This window comes from Thalia democratica, chromosome 4, assembly GCF_965202585.1.
Source record: "Thalia democratica chromosome 4, ktThaDemo2.hap1.1, whole genome shotgun sequence".
NCBI lineage: Eukaryota > Metazoa > Chordata > Thaliacea > Salpida > Salpidae > Thalia > Thalia democratica.
In genome coordinates, this window is record NC_139168.1 from 35889101 (window position 1) to 35902863 (window position 13763).

General features: G+C 25.1%; 1 protein-coding gene across 2 annotated transcripts; it reads right to left on the minus strand.

Annotated features, from left to right (window-relative positions):
• Positions 1–6598: 6598 nt before the first annotated feature.
• LOC145834297 (phosphatidylinositol N-acetylglucosaminyltransferase subunit Q-like) lies at positions 6599–13361 on the minus strand. Of its 2 annotated transcripts, XM_082941694.1 has the most exons (4): positions 13112–13361; positions 8924–9530; positions 7667–7966; positions 6599–7395 (listed from the first exon to the last, which is right to left on the minus strand). In XM_082941694.1, the coding sequence occupies exons 2-4, from the start codon at positions 9149–9151 to the stop codon at positions 6877–6879; spliced, it is 1047 nt and encodes a 348-aa protein (XP_082797820.1). In that variant the 5' UTR covers positions 9152–9530; positions 13112–13361; the 3' UTR covers positions 6599–6876. The 2 variants fall into 2 exon arrangements, with proteins under 2 accessions (XP_082797820.1, XP_082797819.1); XM_082941693.1 differs by lacking the exon at positions 13112–13361 and having other exon boundaries at positions 8924–10311.
• Between the last annotated feature and the right edge of the window lie 402 nt (positions 13362–13763).

Below are 13763 nucleotides of genomic sequence, written 5' to 3' on the forward strand. Positions count from 1 at the left end.
AAAACTTACCATGGATACAATAAAGAAAGTTTGATCTTAAACTCTGTTAAAATCTAATGACAAATAGCTTTTGGTGCATTTTAAGCTTGATATCAGAACTTTTTTTGAGATGATCATGTAGGTTCAATATATATTCAAAAAATTATGAATAACAATTAAAAACTTTTTAATTGTTGTTTGAAAGTTTTAAAAGAATTTGGTAATAAGAGTATCAGAATATAAAAAAGTTAATACTTTGTATACTTATGAACTTTTTTTTGTATGTTATTTTGCATACAAAGATTTACCATACAAAACTCAAGTTTAGTCTTATATTGTACATGATTCTTACTTTGATACCTTATATTATTACTTTACCTAATTATATGCTTTAGTAGTTAACCAAACAGTCAAAGTTTTTTTGCTTTAAATTTTGTACCAATATACACTTTTTAAATATGTTTTTATTTCGTTGGTAAAAATAAAAAAGTAAAATGACAAATATAAGTTAATTTTTCTGTTTAGTAAATAAAAACTACCATTGAACTCATACCCTATTAACGTTCCTGCAGTTTACAAGCATTAAAAGCGCATTTAATAAAAACTGATCAGTATCGTATTGTCTAACCTTCTGTGAATGGTGATTTGGGTATAAAATTGGTTTTACGTCTAAGAAAAACATCCGCTGGAGGTCGTATAAAACCGCTCGAGTATTTAGTACATGGCAGCTTACCGCCTCTAATTCCAACCACTGTATCAAAGCTTATTTCCTGATACTATAAAGTAGAATTTTATAATAAATTACATACTGTTTTATTTTCGAATTTTTTTTTTATTGCAGTCTTTTTTTTTTAGTTCTAATTTTATTTAAATAGTTTTGCGAATCTATTATTTATATTTGTTTATACAGTTTTAGTTCTATGTTTAATTTTTTGATATTAATATTGAAATTTAAAAAACGACAAACTCACTAAGATTTTTCTAATGAAAAATTAATAATGAAAATAATTCGAAACACTTGCTTTAAAACTTTAAGTAAATGGCAAGTCTAACGGTTTAGTTACCATTATTATACTTTAATTCAAACAATTTCTAGGTAAAAGTCAGCAGATTGCGTCCCGCAAAGTAAAAAATAGAACAATTAGAAACAATTTACAACAAAACTTAAGTTTACACATTTTTGGTTTAAAGTGATTAAGTGCATCCTCGCTAATCCGGTCATGTTGGACAAGCTTTTTTTTGTGATTATGGCCGGAATAGTTTTTGACCGGATAAAAACAAACAATCATTTTTCTTAATAAATGTATTTCTTTATACTATGCTGTGCATAAAATAAATCGCGCACTAAACTTTCCGTTAACTTAATGCTTTTTATTCGAGAAAAAAATTAAAAATTAAAATTAATGAAGTTTAAAATTAATTTAACGAAAACAAATCACACCGTAAACAACTTAACTTATAACGGTTTTAAGTTTTTATGTAAAAACATTGATTTTAGCAGAAATATTTTGTACTGTGTTGTTGGTGCTAAGAACTTAGCTTCTACTGCAACCAAAAACTTTAAATGTTTATTATTTAGATCAGGGCACCTTATACAAGTTACGTCTCATGCTTACTATAAAAAGTTTTTCACAAGCCAAGATAACTTGGAAAAATGTATTAAAACCAATTGAAATAATTTGTTAGGCGCTAGTTTGTCGTTAAATCGTCTTTGAATTAGATTTATGAATTTATATAGTCACAAATAAGTAAGAGAAAATGTTAAATGACTAAAATAATAATTTTAAACTTGCTTGTTTTTTTTTTTGAGCTGAAAATACTTCGCTGACTAAAGATTTCTGTTTGACGCTTAAATTACTATTCTTTAAAAAACTTATAAATGTTGTTTAAGATTTTAAACCATAAAGAATAATTTATATTATTTATTTACCTTTATATATGTATGTTATTGTTACAATATAGTTTTTTTTAAGTTTTTTTTTCAATACCTTTGTGTTGTTTTTTCACAGCAAAACTTTCGATATTTTAATTTCAATTAGTTATATAGCTATAACTTTTTTTATCAGAAAAAAATCTGTTAGTTTTAAGGTTTGCATTATTGTTAACTTGGGTTTTAAATCTTTTAAGAAATTCTAACTACATAAACTTTAAAAGTGCAAAAATTAATAAGGTGAGACATTAGAATAGGTGATGGTCAATATTTAAAAATATTATAATCGTTTATAGTTATGTGATAGCAAATTTTTGAGCAGTATTGTTATGAAATTAAGATCATATTAACCAAAACTAAGTTGCATTTGAATTTGAGTACTTGATATTCATACATATTCCACGCACTTTTGTAAAAAACTTATCTTTTTAGTAATTAATTTAGATATACATTAGATTATATCTTTTAGTAGAGTTTTAAGGTTAATCAATAATATTTACCTTAAAACTTCTTTATCAATATTTCCCAGCTGTTCGACTTAGTTGCATGGTTTATATTTGTTTTATTACTGCTATATTCAAGTGGTATACGACCTGATAACCGAAGAATTTTTTTATACTTCAGGTCCTAGGATCAACTATTTTGAGCGCTTTTTTTTCGGTCAGTAAACAATTTTTATTTTAATGTAGTATTTTTACATTGATTACAACAACTATTTAGAATATTTTCGGTCCGCAGAAGACCTTATCTATTTGGTTTGGCCCGTAAGTAATTTTTTCTATAAAAATTGGCCCATTACTCACAAAAGGATGCCGACCCAGCAGGCTTTAATGAAACTATGTTAATATTTTAAAGAAAAACTGATGAACTTATACTATTATGACATAAATATTTGTTAGTTAAAAGTTGGATAAATATTTTTATGCATACGCTTTAAACTAATTAACGAAGATTTACAATGAAATTTATTAAAAAAAAGTTGTATGAAAGTTATTTGCCAGCTGATTTAGACGCGAATTCATTCTGTGAGAATCATAAACTGAAGAAAAGTAAACACGTAAGTTTCAAAAAATAAATTCAAATAAATGAAGCAATTTACAACTGAATTTTATAGACTATAATGTTGGTAACTGTTAAACTGATAGTAATTTTTTAGTTAATATTTTGAATAAAAAAGTATATTTTATGCTTTTTTCGTTATTTCATGTCAATCAGTGTGTTAAGATGCTATTAACAGTTCGTAACAAAACACATTCAAAATGTTAGAATAAACTTTCTTATATTCAGGTTTATTATTTTGTCCTGGACATGACGATAAACTGTATCCAAGTAGTGTACGACTCAATAACCGAAAGGTTTTTTCGTGCACTAGGCCATTGGAACAAATTTTTATTTGAGCGTTTTTTGTCGTTCAATAAGTTATTGATATTAGTTTACAATTCAACTAGTATAGTTTAAGTTTATTTAATAATTCTTAAACTAAAAATTAATGAAATAAGATAAGTATAAACTTAATAACAATTTAATTATTTTGTTGAGTTATTACCTGTATTTTATGATACTTTATCATACTAACAGATCAAAAAACAGAAAACTACTATTTTTTTATTGAGTTTAAAAGAAATTAAGGGTATAACGAATTTAACTAAACTTAAGCGAATTAGTTTGACACCTATTGTTTTGGTAAATATAATAAAGACTTTTTATAGCTGATATTTTGTTATGTATTTTTTTAAATAAAACACTAAAAAGTTATTGCAGCAAAATATTTAAATAAAAGTTAATTTACAAACTTCAAACAAATTTTATTCAGGGCATAAAGACAGATTTAAGATCAAGCACAATAACAAGACTTTCAAAATCAGACTTTTTACTTGACAACAGCTCAAGTAGCCAAACGAACGACTTATACAAAAACAAATCCATTAATTTAATTTTCCGAAACTTTAGATTCAAGAGTTTGAATGATAAAAACGCCAGAGAACTTTCTGAATTCTTCAACAAACTATTAGTTGCCTTAATTTGCTACTCGTCGGTAATATCGTTTCTCTTGACTGTTAGGCACTTTCTCTATGTTCCTGATTATAATTGATTGGTAGTTTAATAAACGCAAACTTTCAAGTTATTGTGAATTTGTTACAATAGAACTTACATTATGATCTCGTAATATAAACTCAAAAGACTTTAACTAAATAGTTTAGTAACTGTTTTTGTTTGTGTTAAAAAAAAATTACACTGGTTATATAACCAGCAAACTGTAGTATCATTATGAATCCATATAAATAAAACTTGTTAAATTATTTTATATCTTTGAACCTAGTTTAATTAAAGGTGGAAACCTAATAACTAAATCTTAAAAATCGAGAAGCTAAGTCAAGCTATCAAAAGAAATATACAAGTACAAGAAATATACCACCTAAAGTTCTTACTATTGTTCAAAGTTACGTTTTCAAAAAATTAAAAAAACTTCATTCACTTCTTAAAACTTGATTAAATGCTTATCTATATTAAAAAAAAATATTTTTGGCTCCTTCGATTACTTTAGAAGCTTGAAAGTCTGATTTCTTATGGTAAGTTACAAAAAGCTGGAAAAAAGTTGGTTCTGTAATTCTACAACAAACCATATATCAGTGGAAAACCAAAAGGTTATAAAAACAGAATTGTATAAATAATACAAAATTTAATTTCATTCAATTCTTTAATATTATTTAGTTGAAATGAAAAACTTGAAGAAATGTAAAAATCCACTAAACAAAAGTTGAAAATGTTTTAGCTGAGTTCTAAAATTAGCATAACTATTTTTTAAATATCCTTAATTATTAGATTTATTTTCATAAAATTTGAAGACTTTTTGCTGGAGCACCTATTCAAAATACCGTATTAAAATTTTACTGCATACAAGCTTAATGTAGGTTCAGTTTAAAACATTGCTATGTTAATAAACAACAATAAAAAATTCACCATTGAAAAACTATTCAAAATGTTAACTGTTTTTATGGTAAATTTTGTTAGGCAGTTTATAAATAATTTCAGTCAAATTTAAAAAATTGTTATCAAAGTTTTGCAGACTTTTGCACTGTTCCAAGATAACAAAAAAATACAACCGTTATTTATTTAAAAACTTAATTGTTAAAACAAAACTCGATGACCTAGAGGTCTTTTCGTACACACAGATCCTTAGACCAAACTTTTTTTGAGCATCTTCGTTTTTGTTCAACATACTTTAAAAAATATACTTAAATAGGGTTGCCAAAGTTTTTTTGTAAATTTGTTTCAGATATCTGAGTTACTTTCAGGTTTTTAGATAAGAAGTGTTTTGGTTCATTTTTAAAAATTCAGCTTAAGGTAATAAGTATAACAATACTAAAATAAATAATTAAATAGTATAACAACAGTAAAAAGATACTTGAAGCTATTTTAAACGTTTTTGAAATTAAAAAGATTTTATAATACAAAAAAAAATTACACGATAGATTTTGTATTTTAATTAAACTTATTTAAATTACATTTAAAACATAGTTTGTTTAAAATTCCAGGTTTTTTGGCAACCCTGCTTGAAATATTTTGTTATTTAGATATTTTAAAAGTGCCCGTTACAATTTTTGACCATCGAAAGATGTGAAATATGAGCATAATACTTTGAATTTAAAACAGCTTAGAAAAATTTTACTTTTTAAAATAGTAAATGCTTCTAAAATAGCTATTTTTTCAAAAATGGAGCTTTTTCTAAAACTTAAAAATCTTGGACTAAATCGAAATCGTACCTTTTAAAGTATATTAAAGTAAATTACAATTGATCGAATTGATTTTTGATTAAGAAACTTATTTTACATTTTAATTTTATGCAGTGTGCAAGAATTTTATTTTTTCTTCACTTGAGTGCTGTTTAACTTGTTTGCATATCTATATTAAAGTTTTTTTTTTAATTCTATAATCTATATCTTTATTTATCTCAAACGAACATATGTTAATTTATAGTAAGCAATACTAGTAGTGTAAAACATTTAAAAAATCAATTGCTATACATACTGTAAAATACCAACAATTAAATTTTTAATATCTTTATCTTTCAAACTAATTTTTTTACAAAAAAATTTCTGATAACATAATTAAAACCCATCTACAGTTTAACTGTTTATAATAAACACACTTAGTAAAATTATCAACTATTAAGTAAAATTAATAATTGTACATTATACTTAATTGCTTTCAAAACAGATATTTTAATAGAACAGACTAATTAAAGTTTTCAATTTAAGAATAAAACAAAAATAAACTTTTTTGATACTATTTGTTCATATTTGTTTAGTTTTATATTTGAAAACTTTAAAAATATTTTTATATTTTACATAATTTTCAATATTTAAATTTGGTAAAATAAATTAGAAGTATTGGCTGTAGTCTATAAGACAATAGATTAAGTAAAAATTGTATTGTTTCGAAAAAACTAGGGATTATATTTTTGTTAAGAATATTTAACTAAACTACCAAATAAAATTTAAGAATTAGTTTTTCAAGTATTGAAAACTTTGGTTTAAATTTTCGTTAAAATTTAGTACTTAATAACAATACTTAGTTTAAAAAAACTATTTAACAAAATTTATATACTAAATTTCAAATAAACATTAATTGTTTAAAAAAAAATCAAATAATTACTTTTTCCTAACTAGTTGTGGCTTTTTAGTTTATAATTGTGAACAATATTATTTAAAAATGGTCATTTTCAAAATATAGCAACAAACCTGAATAAATACTGATAAAGATTCTAAAACTATATTAATGAATTTTCGTCTAGTTCCTTTTTGCTAAATATTATAATGAAAAATGGTAATTACAGTGTAAATGAAAAAAAGGTGAAAAGTCTAAACTTTAACAAATTAAAGAAAAAAATATCTTTCAATAATTTTATTATAGCCGGTGTCATGGTTAAAATAAGCCAAAAAAAAAGCAGCAACTTAAAAACAATGTTAAGATTTTATAATCCTTCCAAAAACAACATTGCTCAGTAATCCAGTCGACTGTTTATTTTCGCAATCCACTGAAAATTCGTTGTCCTTCCAAACTTGCTGCAACTTTTTCGGCACCACATCCATTTTTATCACGGGCGACAGCACAGTCAACTTTTCGCCCTGCCAGTTCTCTCTGAACCTTTCTATGTCTGCGTCCAGCCAGGAAAAAGTCACTTTTTCCACGTGAAAGAGCGGGAAGAGAAACGCCGCGAAAACGCTGTAAAATGGCGCGAAAATCATCACCGTGGTTACTTTGGACAGCAGCGACTGGATGAGGTGAATGATGAGACGCATTGCAACAAAAATGGCGTAATACAGAAGAGTGGTGGGGAAGAGGAATATGAGGAGGGCGAAAAATATTGTGCCCGAAAAAAACCTCCACTCGCCATTTTCGTCTTGTATGGAGTCGACTCTCTGTCGGAGTGGGTTATACTTCTTACCGCGAAACAATCTGCTCAGTGATATGATTCCTTCAAGCTATTCAAATAAGTTTGTGCATATTTAATTTAGACATATATATGATTGTAATTCAAATAAAATAAACCGTTTTGCATACGTTTAATGTTTTACTACTTACAATAAAACTATCTAAGAAAATTATTTTATACAAATATCAAATTATCTAGAAAAGGGGGGTAAAATTTATAATATCATTTTTCTTTCACTGGAAACCAAACGCCATTTAGTTCAAACACGCTTTTTTAAGTAACCAAAACAAACAGTATTCAAACAAAAAGCAAAAGTTAACTTGGAACTGGTAGAGGCGAGCGGCGTATATGTAGAAGCAGTGGACGTGAAACGTGAGGCAGCTGACAAAATCCGCCACCGCCGCCACCACGAACGTGAACCCGAAACCGACCAATGAGAGGACGGCGTTCACTCCGAAGCGCAGCAGCGGGGAGGTGGCGAGGGAGTGGAGGGTGAGGCGGAGGAACTCGGTCCACAGGCGCAGCAGGTGGAGGAAGAAGTTGCCGAGGAAGCGGTTGAGGGGCAGGTTGAGCTTCAACCCGATGGGGATCCCCATCAGCCAGTGGATGAGGCGTTCGACCTGAAATTTTTATGTATAATTTTATATTTGACTTGATAATATCTAACTTTAAAGGTATTTTTATAATGTGGCTATTTCGGTTTTAAATGGTTCATTAGTATGAAATTGTAATGAAAAGTTACACAAAACAAAATTAGTAAGCGCTTCAAACTGAGTAAGAGTAAAAAGTAGTTGTTTAATAACAAAATTATTAAAATATATTTATTAACAACCGTTTTTAATATAAAAATAATTATAACAGATTCCAAAAATAACAATAAAAAAATTTAATTTTAGAAAATTTATTAATATTTTATGGTAGCTTTTCTTAAATGCTCTGTAAAATAATATTAAATTAAGTTTTGATTTTTACACCTAAAATATAAAATAATAAACTATTTTGCATTTTATGCATTTAGTTAGATTTCTAGATAAGTTTTAAGTATGTCTAAACATTTATTAAAGAAAAATTTAGAAATAAACTAAAATGATCCTTTTTTAATTATAAATTCAGTTTAATGAATTTAAGGTTTTAAACATAAACTGAAGAAGTTTTCTCATAAAAAATTACCAACAAAAAAAAGACTAGCTTAAAATATAAATACTCAACATTAAAAAAAAAGATTTCAATTTCAAAGTTTACGATAACAGGAAAAAAAAATCATAACTTTTTAAGTATTGGAAATTTAGAAGTAAAAACAAAGATTTTGAAATAAGTGTATGCAATTTTAATGTTGTTAACTACTTTATAAACAAATGAACTCCATTAAAACATAAACATTTTAAAATAAAATTACCTATTTATAAATTGCTAAAGCTAAGTTTGAAATTTTTGGGTCTAAATTTAAAAGGTTCTCATAAAGCTGCAACTATCATTAACATGTTGGTAAAAGTTAAGTAAGATTACTAAAACAATTACTACAAAAGTCTATAAAATAAATCTCTTACACTTTTAATTTAAAAACAACAAATACTAACCTGTTTAGCAATCTCCTCCAAGTGCGGTATTAACTTTTTTCCTGCATAGCTCAAATCATACAAATTAAAATAGAAAACAACATAGCAAAAAAACAAGCCTACAGCAGTATCAGCAATCAAAGACAAAACAATGTTTTTAGATAAAACATCACCTTCTGACGTTGGCATATTTGAATTTTTTACTCTAGATGGCTTAATCTTTGATAAAAGGGAAAACTTTTCTGACATGTTTTTACATGTACTAGATGCTCGACAAAGCTTATTGAAAAGTGAATGAAGAAACTGTAATGGAAACAAAAAAAGACAAAGCAGCTTGAAAAAATCAGAAAAAATATATTCAAAAATATTGAGAATATAAACTAGCACTAAATAAAGTATTTTCTTTAGCTGATAATTTTTTAGTGCAAGAACGCTTTTATGGGGCAAGAGTTTTTTCTTTTGTTGTTCCGAGTTTAAAACTAAACTAATTTCTGGTAGACATTTATGTAGACAAGATAACTCTTTTTGAAAATTTTGGAAATCTAGACCACAGCATTTGTTATCCTTTGTGTGATAAAAACTGTGCGATAAGTCATTGTTTTTGTTACTGTGCCAATTAACTTCATAGCTGTTCAAATGCAAAAAGTTATCATTGTATAATATAATACACCATCTTTTATTCATTTTTTTCATTTGAACCTTCACATTTTTATTTTTGCTTTTAATTACAAACTTATTTTTTGACATTATAAATCCAGCATAACCTTTGTTTCTTTGAGCTAAGAAACCGACATTAAATATACATAGGTTTGTATTTGTATTTGCTTTTTTATTCATTATATCTATTTGTTTTTTAGTTTTCATACATTTCGATATTGAATGAACACAGTAAACATCTAGCTTTTCATTATAAGTTCCATACAAAAATCCTGACATTTCACAATCAATGTAACTTTGAGGTAGAAAAACTTTTAACATTTTTAATATTAGAAACTTGAATATGTATTTTTTCACATTTCTAAAATAAATAAAAAAATATTCACAGGACTGTACTGTACAAAAAAATATTTAACAATAAAGTTATAAAAGTTTTCCAAAAGCCAACTTTGAAATCTAAAGACTTTAATTATGAATAATAATATTTATTTTAAAAAACAAACAAAAATAGATGGGGCTTTGATTTAAACATTGATTAAGCATTGGGGTAGGGAACTTTATGAGTTTGCAGGCTATAATTACGAAAAAGACTTGTGCATGCCAAACTTGATAAACAGGTTTTGGTAGACTAGGCTGGATAATAAAATATGATAAACTATAAAATTTTAAAACTCTTTAAAAGCAATGCATTTTAATAAAATGGTCATTTAATAAGCTTAAGAACTACTGTGTATTGAAAATCCAAAAGCACATTTAAAAATATTTGTCACAAAAAAGTTTAATTTTATCTGTTTTACACACTTTTTTCAGGTCTATGAAGTATGTCCAGTTTTAAAAGCAATATAAATAAATTTATTTAAATAATTTTATTTTTTACTGGTTTATTCTTTGTAAACTTATATATTCCAGACTATTGAACTATGAGAAGTCAGTTTGATTAAAATAAAACAATTTTTGTTTTTATAAATATTTTTTTTTTCATGACCAATTAAACCAAAATTAAAATACTTTAACCAAGAAAATAACATATATACATATATTTTAACAATATATATTGAATTGTTTATGTTTTGAATAAAACATATACTAAGTTTTCTCAAAAGTTAAAAACAAAAAACTCTTATTTCAAAGTAAAAACTATAAAAGCATAAAAAATGATAGAATTAAATTGCACAAACAAATTTTTTGATAAAAAAAATTGTTGTTTTCAATTAAAGGAAACTTAAAAAACAATTTTAAAATGAACAATTTATTCTATGCTGAACTGTTATTTACTTATCAAATGAAACATTTAAAAAATTAAAAAAAAAAAAAAGTTTTAGTATTATCAGCAATCAAGTAGTAAATTATTTGTCAAAATATACAATATTATTTATGTTTAAAAATTTAAAAATAATTAGTATTTTATTTCATCTCAAAACTATTAGAGCAAATTATTATATTAAAGCAAACGATTGTCAAGCAATATGGCAAGTGTTTAGCACAAGTCTTCAGACAAAAATTATTAACCATTAGATGATATTTTAAAACTATCTACATTAAAGTTGTAATTTAATATTCAAGTCTATCAACACCTAAAAAAACTTAAAATTAAACTATAATTATCAGAGTCTCAAACAGGGAAAAAAGTTTTGAGGCTGTAGAATTATAATAATTCAGTGATTGGTCAACACATGATCAATAATTCCTATTGCTTTGACAACAGTAATGTGACAACAGTAATAACTTATAAATAAAATCAACAGGATGTAACAATTTTATCTAAAGATTTCAAAAGTGTATCACATTTTAAGAGTAAAACCTGAGCTTTACAGGCAAAAAAAGATTTTTTTTCTTTGTTGGATTTACACCAGTGGTTCTTAACCTTTTTTTCATATTTAACCTTTTTGGAAAAAAATGATTACAAAATTTACCTTCAATATAAGAATTAGTATTTAATTTTGAGGAAAAAAAAAATTTAACCTTAAGCTTATATAAATATAAGAATTTGAAGTATTAGGTTAATTAAACAGTTTTTTTTTAATAAATATGAACTTATAAACAAAAAAGACAAATAATAAATATAAATTTACACAGATTGTGTAAACAAAAATTTACCCACTAAAACTAGGGAATTTACCTAAGGTTAAGAATTGCTGGTTTACACTGGTTAAGGGCATAGTGAGTCGAACATTGTTTTTACAAAAATGACATTTGCTTTTATATGAAAGCTTTACTACAAACTACAATCAATTTGTATAGAATTTAAAAATCATATTTGACTTTTGAGATAATTTAATTTTTTTAAAGCTCTGATACAAACAAATAGACCACAAATTTTTCAGGGTCAATTTTCTGGGATTTTTTTTTAATAACTAAAAATCTATCTACGTCATTTTTTGAGCCAAAGACCTTAAACTTTCAGGAAACCTTTCATTTATGTTTTAAAAGACTTAAAATGTTTCTATTTAAAAAGTATTTAAAGTTGTATATTTAGATAAAAAACAAAAAAAAAGTATTTTTTTTAATACCATTATTTTTCAAAATTTTAACAAAATCCTGCATTTGATCTATATAAACTTTAGTAATGGACAGGGTTGCAACTGACTTTTAGCAAATTTTCTCCAGGTTTTTAAAACTTCTTCAAGGTTGTTAAAAGTACTTGTTTATGGGTCTATTTTTAGTTTAAACTTAAGTGCAAGGTAAACAACTGTGTTAAATAGTATAAAAAACACTGAAAAGATACTGTAGAGCTACTTCAAATTTAGTTTTCAATAAAAAAAAATTTGATGATGATAAAATTTTTTTATCTATATGGTAGAATTTTTATGTCAAATCAAAATTTTTCTACTTAATATGTAAAAACTGTTGAAAATTCCAGGTTTTTTGCCTAAATTGTCAAATTCCAGGTTTCCAGGTAAAGTGGCAACCCTATTTATGGTAATAGTCTCATTATTACTGTATGTTACAATTATTAACAGCTTTTTATTAACTTAAGTTGTAATTTTTGGACTATTTTAAATTTATATTAAAGGCACATGGAGGTTATAGAACTTTTTTACAATAAATAACAATAAACTTATATAAAATCTTTAAAATTATGAAAGTCAATTTTCAATACGTATAAAACTTTTAACTTTATATTGATATATAGTCTATATAATAATAAGTTACAAATGCTACAAAAATGTATATATCTATTTACACTTACTTTTAACTTTCTACTTCTAATTTAATCTGAATTTATAAACCAAATTAACTTAGTGACTTCTTTTTTTTACCTAGAAATTTTAAGTTTAAAAAAAATTCTTTAAACAGTTTAAAAGATAATTTATGTTAAAACATATAAAAAAAAGATAAACAAAACAAAAAAATGTGTTGATTATAAATATACTTAATTAGAAATAATGTAATACAACTGTTTAAATATTAATGATATTTACTTGACTTAAGGTACTTGACTTAAAAAATTGACTTAAGGTTTGGTTTAAAAATTAAAGAAGTAAATGTACTTTTAATTAAATAGTTTTTTTATAGTTTGTACCTTCTAAAAAAAGAACCTATTGAACTCACCAATTTTTAACTTTGTTATGTGGTAAAAAGACTCGGAAAGCCAAGAAAAAAATCTGCAAATCAATACAAAATTGAAAAAAACAAAGTTTCCCTCTTTATAACTTCAACTTGATCAACAATTTTTTTCTAGCTTGCAATTGAATGTATGAACAAGGAAACTTAGTGTAATAGAAAGCTTATTAGTTTATTTAATTATAACTACTAAAAATAATTATAACTACTCTAATAAGGAATCAACATCTTTATTAATTTTTACTATTTCTTACCTGTAAAAAAGTTAATTGTCAAATATAAACTGTAAAAATGTAAAAATATATTTAATAATCAAAATAACTAACAAATTACAATAACAGCTATTGAACTAAAATTAAATTATCAAAACATTATATATAGTGTAAAGTACACTTGAACTTGTTTTCTTAGATACTCCCATGTGGAGTTTAAAACTCAATTATACTTTTCTTAATTTTTTTTTTATCCCTTGTGGTTTTAATGAAAAACTCATGACATATTATTTGTATTTATTTCCTTATACCCAAGTTGAGAAGTCAAATTATGGTTCAATTTTTCAAAAAAAAATTCAGATAAAAATAACTAATGCAAGCATTTGGTGTACGGCTTAATGACCAAAAGGTTTTTGAATATATGAAGT